At 43.2% G+C, this 24,803-nt stretch overlaps 1 protein-coding gene across 3 annotated transcripts in view; it reads left to right on the plus strand.

Annotated features, from left to right (window-relative positions):
- The first annotated feature begins 5,894 nt into the window (after positions 1-5,894).
- LOC109882628 (cyclin-dependent kinase 2) overlaps positions 5,895-24,803 on the plus strand; it is a 63,953-nt gene continuing 45,044 nt past the window's right edge. The window contains exons 1-15 of one of the 3 annotated variants that reach the window (XM_031825323.1): positions 6,496-6,941; positions 7,359-7,436; positions 7,526-7,646; positions 8,176-8,346; positions 8,511-8,612; positions 8,707-8,910; positions 9,078-10,544; positions 11,276-11,375; positions 16,321-16,358; positions 16,441-16,514; positions 18,364-18,415; positions 18,619-18,692; positions 18,949-18,986; positions 19,073-19,101; positions 20,990-21,058. In XM_031825323.1, coding sequence (XP_031681183.1) covers positions 10,512-10,544; positions 11,276-11,375; positions 16,321-16,358; positions 16,441-16,514; positions 18,364-18,415; positions 18,619-18,692; positions 18,949-18,986; positions 19,073-19,101; positions 20,990-21,058 — 507 coding nt within the window. In that variant the 5' untranslated portion in view covers positions 6,496-6,941; positions 7,359-7,436; positions 7,526-7,646; ... (2 more) ...; positions 8,707-8,910; positions 9,078-10,511. Of the gene's footprint in view, positions 6,942-7,358; positions 7,437-7,525; positions 7,647-8,175; positions 8,347-8,510; positions 8,613-8,706; positions 8,911-9,077; positions 10,545-11,275; positions 11,376-16,317; positions 16,359-16,440; positions 16,515-18,363; positions 18,416-18,618; positions 18,693-18,948; positions 18,987-19,072; positions 19,102-20,989; positions 21,059-24,803 lie in introns of those variants that run through there. The other 2 variants (XM_031825322.1, XM_020474724.2) reach the window with 2 other exon arrangements.

A 24,803-nucleotide genomic window follows, 5' to 3' on the forward strand; every position in this document is an offset into this window, starting at 1 on the left:
CTTGGAAACTAGATTGCATAGCGGAGAAGGTATGGTGGGATTCGAAATGGTCAGTGATCTGTTTGTTCACTTGGCTTTCGAAGACTTTAGAAAGGCAGGGCAGGATGGATATAGGTCTGTAACAGTTTGGGTCTAGAGTGTCTCCCCCATTGAAGAGGGGGATGACTGTGGCAGCTTTCCAATCTTTAGGGATCTCGAACGATACGAAAGAGAGGTTGAACAGGTTAGTAATAGGGGTTGCAACAATTTCAGGGGATCATTTTAGAAAGAGAGGGTCCAGATTGTCTAGCCCAGCTGATTTGTAGCGATCCAGATTTTGCAGCTCTTTCAGAGCATTAGCTATCTGCATTTGAGTGAAGGAGAAGCGGGGAGGGGGGCTTGGGCAAGTTGCTGCGGGGGGTGCAGAGCTGTTGGCCGGGGTAGGGGTAGCTAGGTGGAAAGCATGGCCAACCGTAGAAAAATGCTTATTGAAATTCTTGATTATCGTAGATTTATCGGTGGTGACAGTGTTTTCTAGCCTCAGTGCAGTTGGCAGCTCGGAGGAGATGCTCTTATTCTCCATGGACTTTACAGTGTCCCAAATTTTGAAGGGAATTAGTGCTACAGGATGTACATTTCTGTTTGAAAAAGCTAGCCTTAGCTTTCCTAACTGACTATGTATATTGGTTCCTAACTTCCCTGAAAAGTTGCATATCGCGGGGGCTATTCGATGCCCCTTCGCAGTAAGCCACAGGATGTTTTTGTGCTGGCCAAAGGCAGTCAAGTCTGGAGTGAACCAAGGGCTATATCTGTTCTTGGTTCTACATTTTTTGAATGGGGCATGCTTTTTTAAGATGGTGAGGAAAGCACTTTTAAAGAACATCCAGGCACCTCTATTGATGAGATGATGTCAATATCCTTCCAGGATACCCGGGCCAGGTCGATTAGAAAGGCCTGCTCGCTGAAGTGTTTTAGGGAGTGTTTGACAGTGATGAGGGGTTGTCGTTTGGCCTATTACGGGCACAGGCAACGCTGAGATCCTGGTTGAAGACAGCAGAGGTGTATTTAGAGGGCAAGTTGATCAGGATGATATCTATGAGGGTGCCCATGTTTACGGATTTAGGGTTGTACCTGGTAGGTTCCTTGATAATTTGTGTGAGATTCAGGGCATCTAGTTTAGATTGTAGGACGGTCGGGGTGCTAAACATATCCCAGTTTAGGTCACCTAACAGTACAAACTGAAGATAGATGGGGGCAATCAATTCACATATGGTGTCCAGGGCACAGCTGGGGGCTGAGGGGGGTCTATAACAAGCAGCAACAGTGAGAGATTTATTTCTGGAAAGGTGGATTTTCAAAAGTATTAGCTCGAACGGTTTGGGCACAGACCTGGATAGTATGACAGAACTCTGCAGGCTATCTCTGCCCCCTTTGGCAGTTCTATCTTGATGGAAAATGTTGTAGTTGGGGGTGGAAATTTCAGGATTTTTGGTGGCCTTCCTAAGCCAGGATTCAGACATGGCTAGGACATCAGGGTAGTGTGTTAAAGCAATGAATAAGACAAATGTATTTTTTTTTGCCAGTGCTGTGATATGATATTGTGTAAAACAATGAATGTGAAGAATGTATCTGCACTGTGTATGAGTTAGCTAGCCAGACAATTTTAGAGAAATTATTCCATACATCAAATCAAATCAAATCAAATGTATTTGTCACATACACATGGTTAGCAGATGTTAATGCGAGTGTAGCGAAATGCTTGTGCTTCTAGTTCCGACAATGCAGTAATAACGAACAAGTAATCTAACTAACAATTCCCCCAAAAAACTACTGTCTTATACACAGTGTAAGGGGATAAAGAATATGTACAGAAGGATATATGAATGAGTGATGGTACAGAGCAGCATAGGCAAGATACAGTAGATGATATCGAGTACAGTATATACATATGAGATGAGTATGTAAACCAAGTGGCATAGTTAAAGTGGCTAGTGATACATGTATTACATAAGGATGCAGTCGATGATATAGAGTACAGTATCTACGTATGCATATGAGATGAATAATGTAGGGTAAGTAACATTATATAAGGTAGCATTGTTTAAAGTGGCAAGTGATATATTTACATCATTTCCCATCAATTCCCACGATTAAAGTGGCTGGAGTAGAGTCAGTGTCATTGACAGTGTGTTGGCAGTAGCCACTCAATGTTAGTGGTGGCTGTTTAACAGTCTGATGGCCTTGAGATAGAAGCTGTTTTTCAGTCTCTCGGTCCCAGCTTTGATGCACCTGTACTGACCTCGCCTTCTGGATGACAGCGGGGTGAACAGGCAGTGGCTCGGGTGGTTGATGTCCTTGATGATCTTTATGGCCTTCCTGTAGCATCGGGTGGTGTAGGTGTCCTGGAGGGCAGGTAGTTTGCCCCCGGTGATGCGTTGTGCAGACCTCACTACCCTCTGGAGAGCCTTACGGTTGAGGGCGGTGCAGTTGCCATACCAGGCGGTGATACAGCCCGCCAGGATGCTCTCGATTGTGCATCTGTAGAAGTTTGTGAGTGCTTTTGGTGACAAGCCAAATTTCTTCAGCCTCCTGAGGTTGAAGAGGCGCTGCTGCGCCTTCCTCACGATGCTGTCTGTGTGAGTGGACCAATTCAGTTTGTCTGTGATGTGTATGCCGAGGAACTTAAAACTTGCTACCCTCTCCACTACTGTTCCATCGATGTGGATGGGGGGGTGTTCCCTCTGCTGTTTCCTGAAGTCCACAATCATCTCCTTAGTTTTGTTGACGTTGAGTGTGAGGTTATTTTCCTGACACCACACTCCGAGGGCCCTCACCTCCTCCCTGTAGGCCGTCTCGTCGTTGTTGGTAATCAAGCCTACCACTGTTGTGTCGTCCGCAAACTTGATGATTGAGTTGGAGGCGTGCGTGGCCACGCAGTCGTGGGTGAACAGGGAGTACAGGAGAGGGCTCAGAACGCACCCTTGTGGGGCCCCAGTGTTGAGGATCAGCGGGGAGGAGATGTTGTTGCCTACCCTCACCACCTGGGGGCGGCCCGTCAGGAAGTCCAGTACCCAGTTGCACAGGGCGGGGTCGAGACCCAGGGTCTCGAGCTTGATGACGAGCTTGGAGGGTACTATGGTGTTGAATGCCGAGCTGTAGTCGATGAACAGCATTCTCACATAGGTATTCCTCTTGTCCAGATTGGTTAGGGCAGTGTGCAGTGTGGTTGAGATTGCATCGTCTGTGGACCTATTTGGGCGGTAAGCAAATTGGAGTGGGTCAAGGGTGTCAGGTAGGGTGGAGGTGATATGGTCCTTGACTAGTCTCTCAAAGCACTTCATGATGACGGATGTGAGTGCTACGGGGCGGTAGTCGTTTAGCTCAGTTACCTTAGCTTTCTTGGGAACAGGAACAATGGTGGCCCTCTTGAAGCATGTGGGAACAGCAGACTGGTATAGGGATTGGTTGAATATGTCTGTAAACACACCGGCCAGATGGTCTGCGCATGCTCTGAGGGTGCGGCTGGGGATGCCGTCTGGGCCTGCAGCCTTGCGAGGGTTAACACGTTTAAATGTCTTACTCACTTCGGCTGCAGTGAAGGAGAGACCGCATGTTTTCGTTGCAGGCCGTGTCAGTGGCACTGTATTGTCCTCAAAGCGGGCAAAAAAGTAGTTTAGTCTGCCTGGGAGCAAGACATCCTGGTCCGTGACTGGGCTGGGTTTCTTCCTGTAGTCCGTGATTGACTGTAGACCCTGCCACATGCCTCTTGTGTCTGAGCCGTTGAATTGAGATTCTACTTTGTCTCTGTACTGGCGCTTAGCTTGTTTGATAGCCTTGCGGAGGGAATAGCTGCACTGTTTGTATTCAGTCATGTTACCAGACACCTTGCCCTGATTAAAAGCAGTGGTTCGCGCCTTCAGTTCCACACGAATGCTGCCATCAATCCACGGTTTCTGGTTGGGGAATGTTTTAATCGTTGCTATGGGAACGACATCTTCAACGCATGTTCTAATGAACTCGCACACCGAATCAGCGTATTCGTCAATGTTGTTGGCTGACGCAATACGAAACATCTCCCAGTCCGCGTGATGGAAGCAGTCTTGGAGTGTGGAGTCAGCTTGGTCGGACCAGCGTTGGACAGACCTCAGCGTGGGAGCTTCTTGTTTTAGTTTCTGTCTGTAGGCAGGGATCAACAAAATGGAGTCGTGGTCAGCTTTTCCGAAAGGGGGGCGGGGCAGGGCCTTATATGCGTCGCGGAAGTTAGAGTAACAATGATCCAGGGTCTTTCCACCCCTGGTTGCGCAATCGATATGCTGATAAAATTTAGGGAGTCTTGTTTTCAGATTAGCCTTGTTAAAATCCCCAGCTACAATGAATGCAGCCTCCGGATAAATCGTTTCCAGTTTGCAGAGAGTTAAATAAAGTTCGTTCAGAGCCATCGATGTGTCTGCTTGGGGGGGGATATATACGGCTGTGATTATAATCGAAGAGAATTCTCTTGGTAGATAATGCGGTCTACATTTCATTGTGAGGAATTCTAAATCAGGTGAACAGAAGGATTTGAGTTCCTGTATGTTTCTTTCATCACACCATGTCACGTTGGCCATAAGGCATACGCCCCCGCCCCTCTTCTTACCAGAAAGATGTTTGTTTCTGTCGGCGCGATGCGTGGAGAAACCCGCTGGCTGCACCGCTTCGGATTGCGTCTCTCCAGTTAGCCATGTTTCCGTGAAGCAGAGAACGTTACAGTCTCTGATGTCCCTCTGGAATGCTACCCTTGCTCGGATTTCATCAACCTTGTTGTCAAGAGACTGGACATTGGCAAGAAGAATGCTAGGGAGTGGTGCACGATGTGCCCGTCTCCGGAGTCTGACCAGAAGACCGCTTCGTTTCCCTCTTTTTCTGAGTCGTTTTTTTGGGTCGCTGCATGGGAACCATCCCGTGGCACTGGTTGTAAGGCAGAACACAGGATCCGCATCGCGAAAAACATATTCTTGGTCGTACTGATGGTGAGTTGACGCTGATCTTATATTCAGTAGTTCTTCTCGGCTGTATGTGATGAAACCTAAGATGACCTGGGGTACTAGTGTAAGAAATAACACGTAAAAAAACAAAAAACTGCATAGTTTCCTAGGAACGCGAAGCGAGGCGGCCATCTCTGTCGTCGCCGGAAGTTGAGCAACATGTTTCTAATTAACTTCCAATATGCCAAAATTCCATTCAATCAATGCAGAAAAGTTGTAAATGCAACATGTACTGATATTGTATCATATAAAAGCATTCACAGCTTTCCTAGGGTGCATTCTTAAATTCACTCTGCTGTCTACTCCGATTTCAGACCACTCTCGTCTGAGCGTGCCAGAGCGCAGAATAACCAATGAATTTATGAAGGTGCAACACCTGTTGAGAATGACAGGTGTCAGTAAAGTCTGCAAAAAAACGTAATTACATTTTCTAAGGCCCAGACCACACTCTGCGTGCACTCTGGCAGTCCAGAGTGAATTTATGAACACACCCCAAGAAAACTAAATCGGAGACATTAATGGTCTGTTTGCACATATTTTAGAGGCTATTTGTACAGAAAATGTGTAGAAAGCCTGTATAAACTGTATTAATTATTATATTACTATATTTTAGTTTGGCTATAATTCTATTACACAAATTCTGATACATCACATGCCTTTTATTTCGCTGCACAAGTAAATGCCTCTACTGCCATTCATTCCAATTAGACTGGTTTTGGACTTCTTCCTGACTAAGATAGCTCCCATTTTCGCCCCATTCTGGAACTTTGAGGGATCGTGACATATCCTCTCTAGTAATTTAATAGGATCTCTATGGCATAAACTCAGCTGACTCTCACTGAAAAACAGGGTCCAATCACAGAGTTTCCAAACCCAGAGGCGCAACATCGTAAGACTTCCGGGAATGCTCAAGAAATAGACCAAACAGACCAGGCCGGGACTTGAGAAGTCGATGAGAGACATGAAATATCATTCATTAGTTGTTAATTTTCTCAAAATCTAAAGGCACAACCTATATTCGAGCTAATGTCTTCAGTAGTTGAACATGTTATTACTCCAACCTCGTGAAAGTGTCAAACTGACTCAAAACTCAAAAACAACTTAATATCGAAGGAGTGCCTTTGTGTTGACGGCCTGCACATGCGCAGTTTGGCGCGAGACGGGCGTTAGACACCGTTTCCTGAGTTGTTATTGGAAGCATACGTATTTACAACAATGAATTGAACGTGTAGACCCGATTAAGTGTTTCTGTTCATGAGTTTAGCTTGCCAACGTCACCATGACATCGTCTACTACAAGAGTGATCGGGTATTTCTATTGGAGAAGCAGTTTCTGCCAAGCTTCATACTGCACTGTCTTTTGGTCCAATGTTCCATCCATTCATCGTTTGTTTCTTTCCTGAATGTGCGTCTCAGTTGTAATATTTTGATCATTCGGCTGTCAGTGATTGGTCGTATATTGAAATTTGGGCGGTTCTCTAGTTCATCCAAGGCGTGGCATTAACAACGCGGGAACTGGCGGGTTCTGTTACTTTTGTTTCGAGTCGAACGTGTTGCAACCCGCTTAACTGATTCCTTTTATTTATCGTGTGATAATCCTGATGGGCTCCCGCTCCAAGTTGTTCCTGGCGAAACACGTTGGCGGCAACGTTACAAAGTTGCAGATTTATTCACAAAAGTTTAGTTAGTTCGCATTCTAACGTTAGCTTGAATTTGAGGCAGCTACTCCTGTTAGCTAACGTTTTTCTTTGTTTTAAAAAATACAGCGGTTTGTATTAGATGATAGCTCTCTAGCTAGCTAACCAAAACAGAACTTGTGTGACATGGAATCATTTCAGAAAGTGGAAAAGATTGGAGAAGGGACGTACGGAGTGGTGTACAAGGCAAAGAACAAAGTCACTGGAGAGACGGTTGCCCTCAAGAAAATCAGATTAGACACGTAAGTGGTGTCTGACTGCCAGCTAATTGTCACCTTGGCAAGTAGCTGGCTCTTCCGTCGCTACCTAGTTACTTGACCTGAATTGATAACCAGTGAGTCTTGAAAGTAGCCCATGTTATGCTAGTTTATAGCTAACTACCTGGATAGCTTAGTTAGCTTTTAAAGCTTTGTACGACAAAACAAGTCACTGTCTTGACAGCTATCATATGGCATTGGTCACATGGACTGTAACGTTCTCATAAGTAGATCCAGCTATTTAGAACTAGAAATCACATCCAGACACATGTAGAAAAAAAGGTATTATTAACTGCACCATAGTATACACATTACACAATGGATGGACCCCATGCAATGTTCAAATTAATTTGGCTGACTTTGTGATGAATGGGATGATAGTGTGATATTATGCCTTCTTAGGGAAACAGAGGGAGTACCAAGCACTGCCATCCGAGAGATATCACTCCTCAAAGAGCTCAGCCACCCAAATATTGTTGAGTATGTACCATTGAGCTACTTATGTTAAACACCAGCTTTCTCTGTTAAATTGTGCTTACATTGACATCTCTGTACTTTCACACCGACAGGCTCCGTGATGTCATCCACACAGAGAACAAACTGTACCTGGTTTTTGAGTTCCTACATCAGGACCTCAAGAAGTTCATGGACTCCTCCTCTGTCTCTGGTATCGCTTTGCCACTTGTCAAGGTATTCAGACTGCACTGCACACGCAATTTGTTTAGACTGACCAAAACGATAGGTGATGCATTTAGCAAACAGTTTTATCCAAAGCAACTTAGTCACGCCAGCATAGATTTTTTTTTTTTTCTTGGTGGCCCCAGGAATTGAATGCACAACCCTGACATTGCAAGTGCTATGCTTTAATTGAGACATACAGGACAACAGTGCCCCCACTGTGATTTGAGACATGTTTCTATTCCACTTGGGTCTTTGTCAGGTGGGCATATCATCTAACTACTGTGCATTGTTATCAAGGTGAAAGACCCAAGTAAAAAGTACATGTATGGCAATTGTTTGATTGTTTACCAACTAACACAATGTTTCTGTATGTGTAATGTTGTGGTTTTGTTTTTTACCAGGTTGTAGCATAACTCTGTTCTGGATTTTGTATGGCAGTGCTACATACATTTGTCACCTGAAATGAAAACAATATGGTAGCCTATCAGGTTGTGTGACTGTCTGTCTCCCTATGAATCTAATTATGGTGTGTTTGCAGAGTTACCTGTTCCAGCTGCTACAGGGCCTGGCCTTCTGTCACTCCCACAGGGTTCTCCATCGGGACCTGAAGCCCCAGAACTTGCTCATCAATGCCCAGGGGGAGATCAAGCTTGCTGACTTCGGCCTGGCTAGGGCCTTCGGGGTGCCTGTCCGCACCTACACTCATGAGGTGAGGCATACACAATATACATACACCACACTGTATTTTGCTGTGTGGTTTTTAGATGGTCAATGGCTAGCAATATTAGTGTTTCACTTGTGTTATGATCCTGTGAGCATCTCATCATTTTTGAGCCCATGATAGGGAAACTAACATGTATTAACATTTCTCAGGTGGTAACTCTATGGTACCGAGCTCCAGAAATTCTCTTGGGCTGCAAATACTACTCTACAGCTGTTGACATCTGGAGTTTGGGTTGCATCTTTGCTGAAATGGTACATTTATTGTCTGGCTATAATATTTTGCAGCTTCAACATTTTATAAAGCAAGGTGTCACTTCATCTCCAAACTTTCCAATTCATTCTTCAGATCACTAGGAGGGCCTTGTTTCCAGGTGACTCCGAGATCGATCAGCTGTTCCGAATCTTCCGTACCCTGGGTACTCCGGATGAGGCGGCCTGGCCAGGAGTCACCTCCATGCCCGACTACAAGCCGTCCTTCCCAAAGTGGGCCCGGCAGGAGCTGTCCAAAGTGGTGCCCCCTCTGGATGACGACGGGAGAGAGCTTCTTGGGGTGAGAACTCTAACCACATTAATGATGTTTTGGTATTGGGCTAGTACCAATAAGATTAATAAAATGTAATCACTTGACATTTTTGCTCAGTTTCACACTTTGCTGTCACTGGCCGATTAAACATTTAATAGATTGTACCTTATTATGACATTTTCTTATTCTTCCAGCAAATGCTGGCCTATGACCCAAACAAGAGGATATCTGCAAAAAATGCCCTTGTCCATCGGTTCTTCCGTGACGTCACCATGCCAATGCCACACCTACGACTCTGAGACATGCAGACTGACAGGGACAATACATAGCGCAGGGTCTTTCCATGAGAGACCTCTGAGTATAAGGACTGCCCCAGCTCTTATCCACACCTGAATAGTACAGTCCAGAAGATGGGAGAGATCACAGGGAAATATGGGTGCCATTCCAAAAATCATTCCAGCAGCTAAAACCAGCGTTTTATAAATTAGATGTCCTGTGAGTTTTTTTCTTTTCTTTTTTTCTTTACAGCTATGAGTGCTTGTTATGGAGTGGAGAATGGATTAGAAAATTCCAGTTGTTTCAGCATTTGATTTGTATTGAAAGGGTTGTGTTTAGATTTTATCAAACTTGTTATGCCAATTTTATAAATGTTTAATGATTATACATAAAGATAAACTTGTTCCAAATCTTCTATTGTCTTTTCAATTCATGTAATTTTGTATATTTACAGGTACGATATGCGAGTTAACATTCACAATCCTGTGCCAACTTTTGTCAAGCTCTTTGAGTTAGGTTAACATTGTGTGACAATATGAAACATATGGTCTGTGTTATTTTTGAAGATATTTCATCAAGGCTTGACATAAGAAGTCCTATAGTATAGCCACAAACAAAAGGGGGAAAAGCAGGGTTAGTTACAAGTAAATTGTTTTTGAACAATCGCAACATGTAGTGTTGATCCCATGTCTTGATCTGAAATAAATACCAAAAATCCCAGAAATGTTCCATATGCACAAAAACGTATTTTTCAGAGTTTTGTGCACAAATGTGTTTATCCCTGTTAGTCAGAATTTCTCCTTTGCCAAAGCCCTTTTGTGGGGAAAAGCTATCTCTGATTGGCTGACTCCCCATGGCTGCAGCCCTGCCCAGCACAGGAGGTTTCTGCCTCCACTCTCCCAATGGATGGCCCTGCAACGCACAGGAGGTTGGTGGCACCTTAATTGGGGAGAATGGGCTTGTGGTAATGACTTGAGTGCAGTCAGTGGAATGGTATCAATTACATCACGTGGTTTCCAGGTGTTTGATACCATTCCCTAATGAATTTATTTCAATTGACTGATTTCCTTGAATGAACTGTAACTCAGTAAAATCTTTGAAATGGTTCTATGTTGAGTTTATAGTTTTGTATATGAGTCACTTAGTTACTGAGGGAATTATATTTTGATGTGTTAAAATCTAGTAAAGTATCGGCAGATGGCAGCACCACTGAACTTTTTCAGCATTTATACCGTTTCACACGAGAGTAGACAAGCCTCGTACAGCCAATCAACGGTCGTTCGATACGTCTTTCAGTAAAGCGCACTACCGCATTGGATATTTTGTTTCCGCTCTTACCCGATACAAACAAGATGGCCGACGTTGTTGAAATCTATAAATTGAAGGTGAGAAAACAATAAAAAAATGAATACAATTCAATGTCTACGGAATTATTCATTGAGTTTTTTGTAAAATTGACAAGTGATTGAAAATATGCTTATTTTACGGTTTACAACGATAGCTAATGTAGTTGTGCGGTAGTAATGCAGTGTGATATGCCTGCAAATTGAAGCTAGCTAAAAGTTATCGGCTGATGTGCTAACTAGTTAATGAGATCTTTTGTCATAATGGACTTTTCGTAGAAGGTTTAGGAGAATTTACGCAACAGGCTATGAGAATTAGGTTAAGGTTAGGAAAATGGTTAGGGTTAGCTAGCTAAATGGCCTAAATGCAACTTTTTTTTTAAGTTTAAAAACTGTATCCCATCTAGACATAAGCACATATTAACGTTAGTAGGTTTACGTTACTGTAAAACCACTGGGCCAAGACTGATCAGCTCAACTAACCATTAAAAAGAATATTGTAAGAAGAGAATAGTTTCAGTCAATGTAAGATCAATGCAAACACACAATATAAAACGGTCTGTTGTCAAATTGCTGCGTTGAGTTGTGCCAAAACTGTTTACTCATGTGGTAGCCATGTTTATCATAGCACTGATTTCGTTCGTTGGTTGTAGTTTACATTTAAAAAAAAGAAAAAAATACATTTAATCAATGTTAATTTGCTACTGTATTATAGGCATACCCTCTCCACTAACAAAGTGTTATACATTTGTTGACCCTAACTTCACCTTCAGTTGGCTGAGCTCAAGCAGGAGTGTGCTGTGAGGGGATTGGAGGTGAAAGGAAACAAAGGTGACCTTATTGGACGGTTGCAGGCATACCTCGAGGAGCATGGTATGGTGGACTTGACTTTCTTGCATTAACACTCACTAATTTCTTAATAGTGCTGATTGTACAATTTAAATGTGTATGCTTTTTTTGTTGCCTTGTGCGAATGCGTAATGCTCCCCAGCCCTGTGGATGTTGACATGGAGGGTTCACTGCATTGTCATGTTTAGGTTTCGGTCTGTGGTTTCTTGTTTTTGCATAATAACAAACACGTTCCCTCAGATCTACTTATTCTCTTGTTTTGTTTCTGAACTCACCTTAATTTAAAAAACGACTGCAATATAAGCCTTACTCTCTTTTGGATGGTATCATGAATTGTCTTGATTTTTACAATAACTGAATCTTAGTTTGATAGATGTACAGTGGATTTGAAAAATATTCAGACCCCTTGACTTTCCACGTTGTTAAATTGCAGCCTTATTTTAAAACGGATGAAAGTTTTTTTTTTTTTCAATCTACACACAATACCCTATAATGACAAGGCAAAAACAGGTTTAGAATTTATCAAATGTATTACAAAAAAAACAAAAAACTGACATTTATGTAAGTATTCAAACCTTTAGTCAGTACTTTGTTGAAGCACCTTTGTCAGCGATTACAGCCTTGGGTCTTCTTGCGTATGAAGCTACAAGCTTGGCACACCTGTATTTGGGGAGCTTCTCCCATTCTTCTCTGCAGATCCTCTCAAGCTCTGTCAGGTTGGATGGGGAATGTTGCAGCACAGATATTAAGAGGTATCTCCAGAGATGTTCCATCAGGTTCAAGCTCTGGCTCAGCCACTCAAGGACATTCAGAGACTTGTTCCCAAGCCACTCCTGTGTTGTCTTGGCTGTGTGCTTAGAGTTGTTGTCCTGTTGGAAGGTGAACCTTTGCCCCAGTCTGAGGTCCTGAGCAGGTTATCAAGGATCTCTGTACTTTTCCCCTCAACCCTCACTAGTTTCTCAGTCCCTGCCACTGAAAAACATCCCCACAGCATGATGCTGCCACCACCATGCTTCACCGTAGGGATGGTGCCAGGTTTCCTACAGACGTGACTCTTTGAGGCCAAAGAGTTCAATCTTGGTTTCATCAGAGCAGAGAATCTTGTTTCTCATGGCCTGGGAGTCCTTTAGGTGCCTTTTGGCAAACCCCAAGTGGGCTGTCATGTGCCTTTTACTGAGGAGTGGCTTCCGCCTGGCCACTCTACCATAAATGCCTGATTGGTGGAGTGCTGCAGAGATGGTTGTCCTTGTGGAAGATTCTCCCATCTCCACAGAGGAACTCAAATCAAATCAAATCAAATTTTATTTGTCACATACACATGGTTAGCAGATGTTAATGCGAGTGTAGCGAAATGCTTGTGCTTCTAGTTCCGACAATGCAGTAATAACGAACAAGTAATCTAACTAACAATTCCAAAAAAACTACTGTCTTATACACAGTGTAAGGGGATAAAGAATATGTACATAAGGATATATGAATGAGTGATGGTACAGAGCAGCATAGGCAAGATACAGTAGATGATATCGAGTACAGTATAACATATGAGATGAGTATGTAAACAAAGTGGCATAGTTAAAGTGGCTAGTGATACATGTATTACATAAGGATGCAGTCGATGATATAGAGTACAGTATATACGTATGCATATGAGATGAATAATGTAGGGTAAGTAACATTATATAAGGTAGCATTGTTTAAAGTGGCTAGTGATATATTTACATCATTTCCCATCAATTCCCATTATTAAAGTGGCTGGAGTTGAGTCAGTGTCATTGACAGTGTGTTGGCAGCAGCCACTCAATGTTAGTGGGGGCTGTTTAACAGTCTGATGGCCTTGAGATAGAAGCTGTTTTTCAGTCTCTCTGTCCCAGCTTTGATGCACCTGTACTGACCTCGCCTTCTGGATGACAGCGGGGTGAACAGGCAGTGGCTCGGGTGGTTGATGTCCTTGATGATCTTTATGGCCTTCCTGTAGCATCGGGTGGTGTAGGTGTCCTGGAGGGCAGGTAGTTTTCCCCCGGTGATGCGTTGTGCAGACCTCACTACCCTCTGGAGAGCCTTACGGTTGAGGGCGGTGCAGTTGCCATACCAGGCGGTGATACAGCCCGCCAGGATGCTCTCGATTGTGCATCTGTAGAAGTTTGAGTGCTTTTGGTGACAAGCCGAATTTCTTCAGCCTCCTGAGGTTGAAGAGGCGCTGCTGCGCCTTCTTCACGATGCTGTCTGTGTGAGTGGACCAATTCAGTTTGTCTGTGATGTGTATGCCAAGGAACTTAAAACTTGCTACCCTCTCCACTACTGTTCCATCGATGTGGATAGGGGGGTGTTCCCTCTGCTGTTTCCTGAAGTCCACAATCATCTCCTTAGTTTTGTTGACGTTGAGTGTGAGGTTATTTTCCTGACACCACACTCCGAGGGCCCTCACCTCCTCCCTGTAGGCCGTCTCGTCGTTGTTGGTAATCAAGCCTACCACTGTTGTGTTGTCCGCAAACTTGATGATTGAGTTGGAGGCGTGCGTGGCCACGCAGTCGTGGGTAAACAGGGAGTACAGGAGGGGGCTCAGAACGCACCCTTGTGGGGCCCCAGTGTTGAGGATCAGCGGGGAGGAGATGTTGTTGCCTACCTTCACCACCTGGGGGTGGCCCGTCAGGAAGTCCAGTACCCAGTTGCACAGGGCGGGGTCGAGACCCAGGGTCTCGAGCTTGATGACGAGCTTGGAGGGTACTATGGTGTTGAATGCCGAGCTGTAGTCGATGAACAGCATTCTCACATAGGTATTCCTCTTGTCCAGATGGGTTAGGGCAGTGTGCAGTGTGGTTGAGATTGCATCGTCTGTGGACCTATTTGGGCGGTAAGCAAATTGGAGTGGGTCTAGGGTGTCAGGTAGGGTGGAGGTGATATCGTCCTTGACTAGTCTCTCAAAGCACTTCATGATGACTGATGTGAGTGCTACGGGGCGGTAGTCGTTTAGCTCAGTTACCTTAGCTTTCTTGGGAACAGGAACAATGGTGGCCCTCTTGAAGCATGTGGGAACAGCAGACTGGTATAGGGATTGGTTGAATATGTCCGTAAACACACCGGCCAGCTGGTCTGCGCATGCTCTGAGGGCGCGGCTGGGGATGCCGTCTGGGCCTGCAGCCTTGCGAGGGTTAACACGTTTAAATGTCTTACTCACCTCGGCTGCAGTGAAGGAGAGACCGCATGTTTTCGTTGCAGGCCGTGTCAGTGGCACAGTATTGTCCTCAAAGCGGGCAAAAAAGTGATTTAGTCTGCCTGGGAGCAAGACATCCTGGTCCGTGACTGGGCTGGATTTCTTCCTGTAGTCCGTGATTGACTGTAGACCCTGCCACATGCCTCTTGTGTCTGAGCCGTTGAATTGAGATTCTACTTTGTCTCTGTACTGGCGCTTAGCTTGTTTGATAGCCTTGCGGAGGGAATAGCTGCACTGTTTGTATTCGGTCATGTTACCAGACACCTTGCCCTGATTAAAAGCAGTGGTTCGCGCTTTCAGTTTCACACGAATGCTGCCATCAATCCACGGTTTCTGGTTAGGGAATGTTTTAATCGTTGCTATGGGAACGACATCTTCAACGCACGTTCTAATGAACTCGCACACCGAATCAGCGTATTCGTCAATGTTGTTATCTGACGCAATACGAAACATCTCCCAGTCCACGTGATGGAAGCAGTCTTGGAGTGTGGAGTCAGCTTGGTCGGACCAGCGTTGGACAGACCTCAGCGTGGGAGCCTCTTGTTTTAGTTTCTGTCTGTAGGCAGGGATCAACAAAATGGAGTCGTGGTCAGCTTTTCCGAAAGGGGGGCGGGGCAGGGCCTTATATGCGTCGCGGAAGTTAGAGTAACAATGATCCAGGGTCTTTCCACCCCTGGTTGCGCAATCGATATGCTGATAAAATTTAGGGAGTCTTGTTTTCAGATTAGCCTTGTTAAAATCCCCAGCTACAATGAATGCAGCCTCCGGATAAATCGTTTCCAGTTTGCAGAGAGTTAAATAAAGTTCGTTCAGAGCCATCGATGTGTCTGCTTGGGGGGGGATATATACGGCTGTGATTATAATCGAAGAGAATTCTCTTGGTAGATAATGCGGTCTACATTTGATTGTGAGGAATTCTAAATCAGGTGAACAGAAGGATTTGAGTTCCTGTATGTTTCTTTCATCACACCATGTCACGTTGGCCATAAGGCATACGCCCCCACCCCTCTTCTTACCAGAAATATGTTTGTTTCTGTCCGCGCGATGCGTGGAGAAACCCGTTGGCTGCACCACTTCGGATAGCGTCTCTCCGGTGAGCCACGTTTCCGTGAAGCAAAGAACGTTACAGTCTCTGATGTCCCTCTGGAATGCTACCCTTGCTCGGATTTCATCAACCTTGTTGTCAAGAGACTGGACATTGGCAAGAAGAATGCTAGGGAGTGGTGCACGGTGTGCCCGAACTCTGTCAGAGTGATCAGCGGGTTGAGAGTCACCTGGGACCTTATCTAGAAAGTTGTGTGCCGTTCCAAATCACGTCCAATCAATTGAATTTACCACAGGTGGACTCCAATCAAGTTGTAGAAACATCTCAAGGATGATCAATGGAAGCAGGATGCACCCAAGCTCAATTTTGTGTTTCATAGCAAGGGTCTGAATACTAATGTAAATAAGTTAATGTTTTCGTTTTTTTTATACGTTTAAAAAAACAAAACAGTTTTTGCTTTGTCATTATGGGGTATTGTGTCTAGATTGATGAATGTTTTGTTTAATCAATTTTAGAATAAGGCTGTGACAATGTGGAAAAATTAGTGGTTTAAATACTTTCTGAATGCACTGTATGTAGCATTATTCACTCTGACAGGTGAAGTATGCATTCTCTAATGTACTATGCTCAGATAAACATGATTGTTTTTACAGCCAGCTTGTTGGCTTGACAATGTGAGGGAAATATATATTTAGCATGTTATGTTCCAGAAGATGAGGTGAATGAAGAGGAGGTCTTGGGAGAGTTAGAGGTAGGAATACTTTACTATTACAATATTTCTGAATATCTTTAAATTTGTGGAGGATTTGTTGAGATTACGTGTGTATTTACAGGACGATCCTAAAGAGGAGGAAATCAATGAAAGACCTGCAGAAGAGGCAGCAGGAGAGGCAGCTGTACCTGAAAAGTCAGTACTCTATTTCACTCACACCCACCTACCTATTGAATATTTTATGTCCTAATGGTTATTATGTGATTGAAGTAGGCCTAATCATTGTTAATATGATTCTCATGGTAAATTCAGCAGTTTTTCAACATTACATCGTATTTTCTTAATTCAGTGTTAAGATGAAGCTTGATGTCAGCATGTTATTTTTGTTATCTATGATTGCAATTCCTGATCAATTTCTGTTGCCATATGTACAAGACGTCTTTGGGGGATTATTTCAATAGACAGGTTTCCAGTATTCCACGTTTGTCCGACGAAAGCAATGTTGCAAAAATCATTGGAAACATTTTCCAAAGATCATACATTTTTATCAGTTCTACAGGGGTTGATTTTTCTTTTGTTCAACTTTATTGCGACAAATGAAGATGGTAAATTTTTCCAATAAATAATCATTGCCGACATGAAGGCATGTGATGTCATGTACCTAAAGCAAAATAAAAATAAATCCACTATAAAAATGTTTCTTTGCAAGACCAGGTTTGTCCAGACTTTCACGAATGCCTGAATTTCTTTAACTTTCTTTTTTGGTTGGCTGACAATATAGTGATGTACACTATATATACAAAAGTATGTGGACACCCCTTCAAATGAGTGGATTTAGCTATTTCAGCTATTTCAGCCACACCCGTTGCTGACCGGAGTATAAAATCGAGCACACAGCCATGCAATATCCATAGACAAACATTGGCAGTTGAATGGCCTATCTTAAGAGCTCAGTGACTTTCAACGTGGCACCGAACGCTACCTGCCCCAATGCATAGTGCCAACTGTAAAGTTAGGTGGAGGAGGAATAAAGGTCTGGGGTTGTTTCATGGTACGGTCTAGGCCCCTTAGTTCCAGTGAAGGGAAACCTTAACGCTACAGCATACAATGACATTCTAGATGATTCTGTGCTTCCAACTTTGTGGCAACAGTTTGGGGAAGCCCCTTTCCTGGTTCAGCATGACAATACCCCTGTGCACAAAGCGAGGTCCATACAGAAATGGTTTGTCGATTAAGTGTGGAAGAACTTGACTGGCTTGCACAGAGCCCTGACCTCAACCCCATCAAACACGTTTGGGATGAATTGGAATGCAGACTGCGAGCCAGGCCTATTCGCCCAACATCAGTGCCGACCTCACTAATGCTTTTGTGGTTGAATGGATGCAGGTCACTGTCGCAGTAGGAAAATGTTCCAGCATCTAGTGGAAAGCCTTCCCAGAAGAGTGGAGGCTGTTATAACAGCAAAGGGGAGACCAACTCCATATTAATGCCCATGATTTTGTAATGAGATGTTTGGCGAGCAGGTGTCCACATACTTTTAGTCATGTAGCGTAAATAAACCATTGGTTGGCACATGAGAATGATTAGAATATGGCAAATATTAGTCAGTTATTACATTCTATCCACCCTGCCTTTCACAGGCTACCTGAGACATGAAACAGATAGGTGGGAGGGTGTACAGGCTGTCACCAATGTATTTATGCGCAATTACCCTAAATGAGTAATGGAAACAGTTCTGCCGCAACATTTTTTTTCAAACTTTTTTTGGGGAGGTGATGTCATTATGTCCAGCTGCTTTTTTTTTCTTCCGACAAGTTAGTTAAATGGTAACGCACCCTAGCAGGCAATTGTCACATTTATTTTCTAAGCCAACTTACGAATACTCGACAATCACTGGACAATTAATGGAAACATACTGCAGCTACTGGCTGTGCAGTTGTTTATTTTTAACCAGTAGAGGGCAGGCTAGGGTTACAGTTTTTCACTGGATACTGTATTCACCGCCCTAATGGTTTAATTCAATTCATTTTTTTTCTTGCTTTAGGGATGCTGAGAAGAAAGTTGTGAAAATCACTGCCCCAGCAGCTGCAGAGGAGGTATGTAGTAGCATGATGCACAGAATAACTGGTGTATCAATAGATTTAAAATCATTGTTTCCCACATGGTATTCTCATCAGCTCTAGTAATCCTCACTCGGTATTGGAAACCTTGACAGGATGAATGTGTACCTGCCCTATTGGCACTACATTGATGAAGTGTACTTGTATGAATCTTCAACTTGTATTTGTGTCCATCACAGAAGCTGCAAAAGAGGGCGGAGCGTTTCAACCTGCCTGCCACTGCTGATAGTAAGAAAGAGGCCCGCGCTGCCAGGTGAGCCCCTGGACTGAATTCCACATTATAATGGATCTCTTGACCTCCTCAAATCGATGAAATATAGTAGTTAACAATCAAGTTTGTTCACTGAGTAATGATCAAATGTCAGGTAGCTAGGTTAAAAGAATAACAAAGATATTATATGTGGCAATAATCTGCCCCATGGGAAGTCATATTGGTCTGACTGTTGAAAGCATAGTAAAATGGATGTTGAAAAGATGTAGGTTAACTGAATGAACCTGATGTTTGTCAGGTTCGGTTTACCAGCTCCAACGCCGGCTTCCACACCAGGTGAGTTGGATTTTTAGCCTTTCATAGGTCCTTCAGCATGACCAGTCCAAAGTGTGTAATTCATTAGATTTTTTTCTGTCTATTAGGTGCACCAGTTGCGAATAGCAAACCAACTGTGAGTATCAAGGGGGGTTATATTCATTTTTTATTTTCCTACTGTGACGGCACATAAAATGACACCTCACATAATCCTCACATTTACAGTAGGCTGCTATAACATTGTCATGGAATTAGAATACTAGAATGGACATGAACCTTCTTGTGATTGGTCAGCCATTTTGGTCAGGGAGTTGGTCAGCTATGGTTTGCCAGTGCTGTGATAAGATATTGTGTAAAATAACTTGTAACAATTTTTCTGCACTGTATGTTTGTTAGCTATGGAACTCCGTTTGGTCTTTGTCAAAAAAAGATACACATCAAATAACACTTTGATGCGTCAAAAAAGCTTGTTGACCAATCAGGACCTGAATATGACTGCACGTCACTTAATAATTGCACATACATACAATTTTTATGTAGTTATTACACATTGATTACACTGTCACTTGTATTTCATACATCACAGTGATTCACCAATATGTATGCTATGATGCTGGTAAAGTTGTCTTGCACCTGCTGCACGAGGCAGATACACATTTCTCCAAGCTCTGGGACAGTGCTGGTTAGAAAAAAAGCTAGCAAGCTGTTGGATGCAAACAATGTTCTCCCCCAAAAACATAGCAAAACTATAATCTGTTTCAGTAGCTCTAGCTAACTAGCTATGTGTCATCTAAAATAATCCTTATTTATAAGCCAGTTTTTGTATTGGTTGATGGTCGGACCTACTAGCCATGCTTACTTATAACATTAGCTTGGGGCAACAGGGCTAGGTAGCTGGCTAGCTTGTTTAGTTCGTTGTCTATCTAGCTAACTAGTTATTTTCATGAACTACAGTTTGATTTCAATAGGAAAACAACAAGTGGCTGCCTAGCTGATACTTAGTCACATGGATTCCTAAATCATTGCTAGAATATTGAAAATGATAGCAGTTTCTGGTCATTGTTTTCAGGCTAGTTGCATTGGTGCTAGCAAGGTACCAGGTTAAAGCTGGCTAGCTACCCCAAAAGTTGCTAAAAACATATGAATCAAAGATATTTGTGAATGTCTTTGTCATACTGCAAACCAAAGTCAATGTAGGGAGACAGGCTACCTCCCAGTTTCCAAACTGTCATCAATTTGACAAAATAAATGATTTATTATTCTGTTTTTTGATTAGCTAGGTTGAATCAGGTGCACCTGCTTAGGATATGGCTGGCAGGCAGAAGCAGCAGGATCACCATCCCTTCTCCGGTGCCTAATGCGATGGTCGCATGTCGGGAATAATGTTAGACAACCTAGCAATTTTTTTTATCCTGCTCGTTTGATCCTGATCTTATTTCAGATGTTCAGACTTTTTCCCCATTCGGTCAAACAAATAATGTCTTATTACTAAAGCGGTATTATAAACACATCTGTGTGTGTGCTTATTTGCAGACAATTTTATTTTGTATTTTTACAGCTTTGATAGTACTACTGACAATAGTGGTGGCGCTTGCACATGCAAGGCATAACACATGTATAAACTCTATTTATTACAGTGTGATCATATTTTAGATTAACAATTATATTACAGAATTTCTGATATATCGCATACCTTTTAATTTCCTATGTATTAAAAATCTGGATTATGCCTCTAATGCCATTGATTCCAATTAAACTGGTTTGGATTTCTCCCTGACCAATGTGGCTGCCATTTTCAGCCCATTCTGGAACTTTTAGGGGTTATGACATAGCCCCTCTAGTAATTTAATAGGATCTCTATGAACAGGAGTTAATCTGCTGTGTTTATTAGAGGAGAACAAGACCGTATGAAAATGATCAGAACTCTTTTTTTTGTCGTTATGAATAGAAGTGTGTGTATATGCATACCTGTTTAGTCTTGGTGGAGCTTGTAACCAACCCCTCTCCTCCCTCTGTGTTGTTAGGTCAGTGTTGAGGTCCTGAAGAAGCGGGCAGAGCGCTTTGGCATGAATGTCTCCCCTGTTGCCAAAACGGTGAGCTGACTCATGACTACATGAAACTTGCATAGTAATTCAAATTACACAAGTATACAGGTAGGGTGGCCAACTGGCCCCAATTACACAAGTATACGGGTAGGGTGGCCAACTGGCCCCAATTACACAAGTATACAGGTAGGGTGGCCAACTGGCCCCAATTACACAAGTATACGGGTAGGGTGGCCAACTGGCCCCAATTACACAAGTATACGGGTAGGGTGGCCAACTGGCCCCAATTACACAAGTATACGGGTAGGGTGGCCAACTGGCCCCAATTACACAAGCATACGGGTAGGGTGGCCAACTGGCCCCAATTACACAAGCATACGGGTAGGGTGGCCAACTGGCCCCAATTACACAAGTATACGGGTAGGGTGGCCAACTGGCCCCAATTACACAAGTATACGGGTAGGGTGGCCAACTGGCCCCAATTACACAAGTATACGGGTAGGGTGGCCAACTGGCCCCAATTGTGTGGGACAGTACTGTGTTTTGGCCCTTAGTCCCACATCCAGCAACCACACATGTCCCATATTTAATATATATTTTTAAATGTTATGTAATTTTAATTTGTCCACTATTTCAGACTCTCCATTCATTTAATGATAATTGACATTGAATCACTCCTGCCGGTTTCTTTTACAGTCAGGAAGGCAGGTTGCACTTTTGACAAGATACATTTGATATCATATGGATGAGGTACTGGTCATGTTAAACACTTCTCCAATCTTTGAGATCTGATATTCTGTGCAACACAACTTTAAAAAGACGATACGTAGGGCAATGTCATGTCTACCAATCACATTTAGTCAAATCCTGTCAGGCTCAGTTCTAGCTAAACTTGGGAGAGAGGACAGTTAACAATTTACAAAAAGCATGCTTCTAACCAAGAGCTACAAAAGTAACTAAATAGCTGTATTAGATTGAAAGATAAGGTAATTTCGTCAAACTTGTGAGGTTCTCCATGGCTCATTAGGTGCTCATAATTCCTGTACAACGTCCTGTGAATGCCCTGCAAAATCATTATTTTATCCCGAATTTGGGTATTTAAAAATAAGTCACCCTACAAACAAGCACAGAATCAAACAATGACGTGGTATACTTTCCTATTCTATAGAGTTTGAAACCTTATTTGAATCTAGTAAGGTTAATATAATTACGTTTAACCCCAGAAACCCATAGATATCTAAACCTAATTTATCACAAGTGTCTTACACTTAATCCAGTCAGCTGTTTTCCTCACTTATCCTTCACTGCTGACTTACCCATGTTATTTAGGACAACTCTTTCTGTTCATGGTGTTGGAGAATATTATTCAACCCAAACTGTATCTCCATTTGTTTTCTGGGTTATGTATTCATTCTTCCTCTTATTTGTACTTAGTTGAATCAGCTGCTCATCGAGAGTAGTAGTAGTACACTCTCTCCCCCCAGTATTACTAGGAGAATGTGTGTATTGAGGTTAGTACTGCCCAACCCTCTACTGCACCCCTCACCTTTCCCTCTCCCCTTGCTCTCTTTTTGACTTTTTTTTTTTTTACACAACGGAAACGGCAGTCCACAGGGGGCAGATATAATAGCCCCTGGTTGGGGGTAGATGGCGTTACCAGTATGCAGTGAGTGAGGAGCAGATTCAATTATTGCGGCAGGGCCTTTTCACTGGAGGCCTTTGTGTGCAGGCGGAAGTGCCTGGCGCCAATCTCCTGGGGAGATGTGCAACAATGCCTGTTGTGTAATGTCAGCAGAAGTCTCTGTGTGGGTGTGTCTCTCTCTCTCTGTCTCTCTATGTCTCTGTCTGTCTCTCTCAATTTAATTCATTTAGCTTTATTGGCATGACGTAACAATGTACATATTGCCAATGCTTATTTGGGATATTTACAATATGAAAATAAATGAGAATCAAAATTGTCAACGGGACAACAGTAACAACAATAACCAAGGGTCAAAATAACCATACATTCAACAATAACAATAAGCATACAGTAGAGGACATGTGCAGGTTGATTGGTCTGTCAGACACTGTCCCTCAACTTATGGCAGGCAGCAATGTAGTGCGCTGCCAACCCACAGCTCTCTGCGTCCTTCCCCAACAGGACGGGTAGCCTTCTCTCATCAGAGAGGTCTTTGAAACCTTGAATAAGGGTTTCAAATTTGGGGAAATGACACTAATTGTTTTATATTTTTGACATTTTGTCAGGAAATGCAGCTCTGTCTCAGGTTCTGCTGTTGTGCAGTGGTTGCACAGCCTTTCCTCTTCAGGGAGCCAGGTTTTCCTGTGTCTACCCTTCTCAATGACAAGGCTGTACTCACTGAGCTTGTACTCTGTCAAGGTTTTTCTAAGGTTTTGATCAGTAACCATGGTCAAATATTTAGCCACGGTGTACTGTCGATTTAGGGCCAGATAGCACAGCATTATGCTTTGTGCTTGTGCTTCGGTTTCCCAATAAGCAATGTAGTTTTGTTTTGACTGTGTAGATATTTGGTTTATTATGATTGATTGGATGTTCTGGTCCTGAGGCTTCAGTGTGTTAGTTGAACAAGTTTGAACTCAGCCCCAGGACCAGCTGAATGAGGGGACTCTTTTCTTTGCTCAGCTCTTGGCATTGCAGGGCTTGGTGATTATATGAGAGGGGGTCACTGTATGTAAGATGATTCTAAAACTTAATTGCTCTTTTTTGAGTTTTTATTCTTGGTGGATATTGGCCTAATTCTGCCCTGCATGCATTGTTTGTAGTTTTCCTCTGGACATGTAGGATAATCTTACAGAACTCTGCATGCAGGGTTTCAATGGGGTGTTTGTCCCATTTGGGGAAATCTTGTTTTTGCAAGTGGACCCCACACCTCGCTGCTGTACCTGGGCAGTTGGTTCAATGACGCATTCAATTAGTTTTAGCCAAATTTTAATAGCTATTTCAATTTGAATTGGTTTTTTAATGGTGTAGAATGCCCTGCGTGCTTTCTCTCTCAGTTCATTCACTGCCTCATTAAGGTGTCCAGTTGAGCTTATTTTTAAACCTAAGTAATTGCAGTGTGTGCAGTGCTCTATATATGTTGTACCAATTGAGAACTTTGGTCGAATTCCCTAAGATCTGGATCTTCTCTGGAAAAATCATTATTTTAGTATTTTTAGGGTTTACTGCCAGGGCCCAGGTCTGGCAGTACTGCTCTAGCAGGTCCAGGCTCTGCTGTAGACTATGTGCTGTGGGTGACCGCAGGCATAGGTCATCTGTGAAGAGTAGGCATTTAACCTCTGAATTGTGGAGACTTTTTCTAGAATAGTGGCCAATTCATTGATGTAAATATTGAAGAATGCAGGGTTCAGATTGCAATCCTGGCTAAGGCCCTGTCCCTGGTCAAAGAATTCAGTTCTTGACCATTTTAATCCTGCATGTGTCTCTGTATCTCTGTCTCTCTGTGTCTGTGTCTCTCTCTCTGTGTCTCTCTCTCTGTTTGTCTGTGTCTCTCTCTCTCTGTGTCTCTCTCTGTTTGTCTGTCTCTCTCTCTCTCTGTGTCTGTCTCTCTCTCTCTCTCTCTCTCTCTCTGTGTGTCTGTCTCTCTCTCTCTCTCTCCTCTCTCTCTCTCTCTCTCTCTCTCTGTGTGTCTGTCTGTCTCTCTCTCTCTGTGTCTGTCTGCCTCTCTGTGTGTGTCTGTCTGTCTCTCTCTGTGTGTCTGTCTGTCTCTCTCTGTGTGTCTGTCTGCCTCTCTCTCTGTGTGTCTGTCTGTCTCTCTCTCTCTCTCTGTGT

This window comes from Oncorhynchus kisutch, linkage group LG5 (assembly GCF_002021735.2).
Source record: "Oncorhynchus kisutch isolate 150728-3 linkage group LG5, Okis_V2, whole genome shotgun sequence".
In the NCBI taxonomy this organism is placed as follows: Eukaryota; Metazoa; Chordata; class Actinopteri; order Salmoniformes; family Salmonidae; genus Oncorhynchus; species Oncorhynchus kisutch.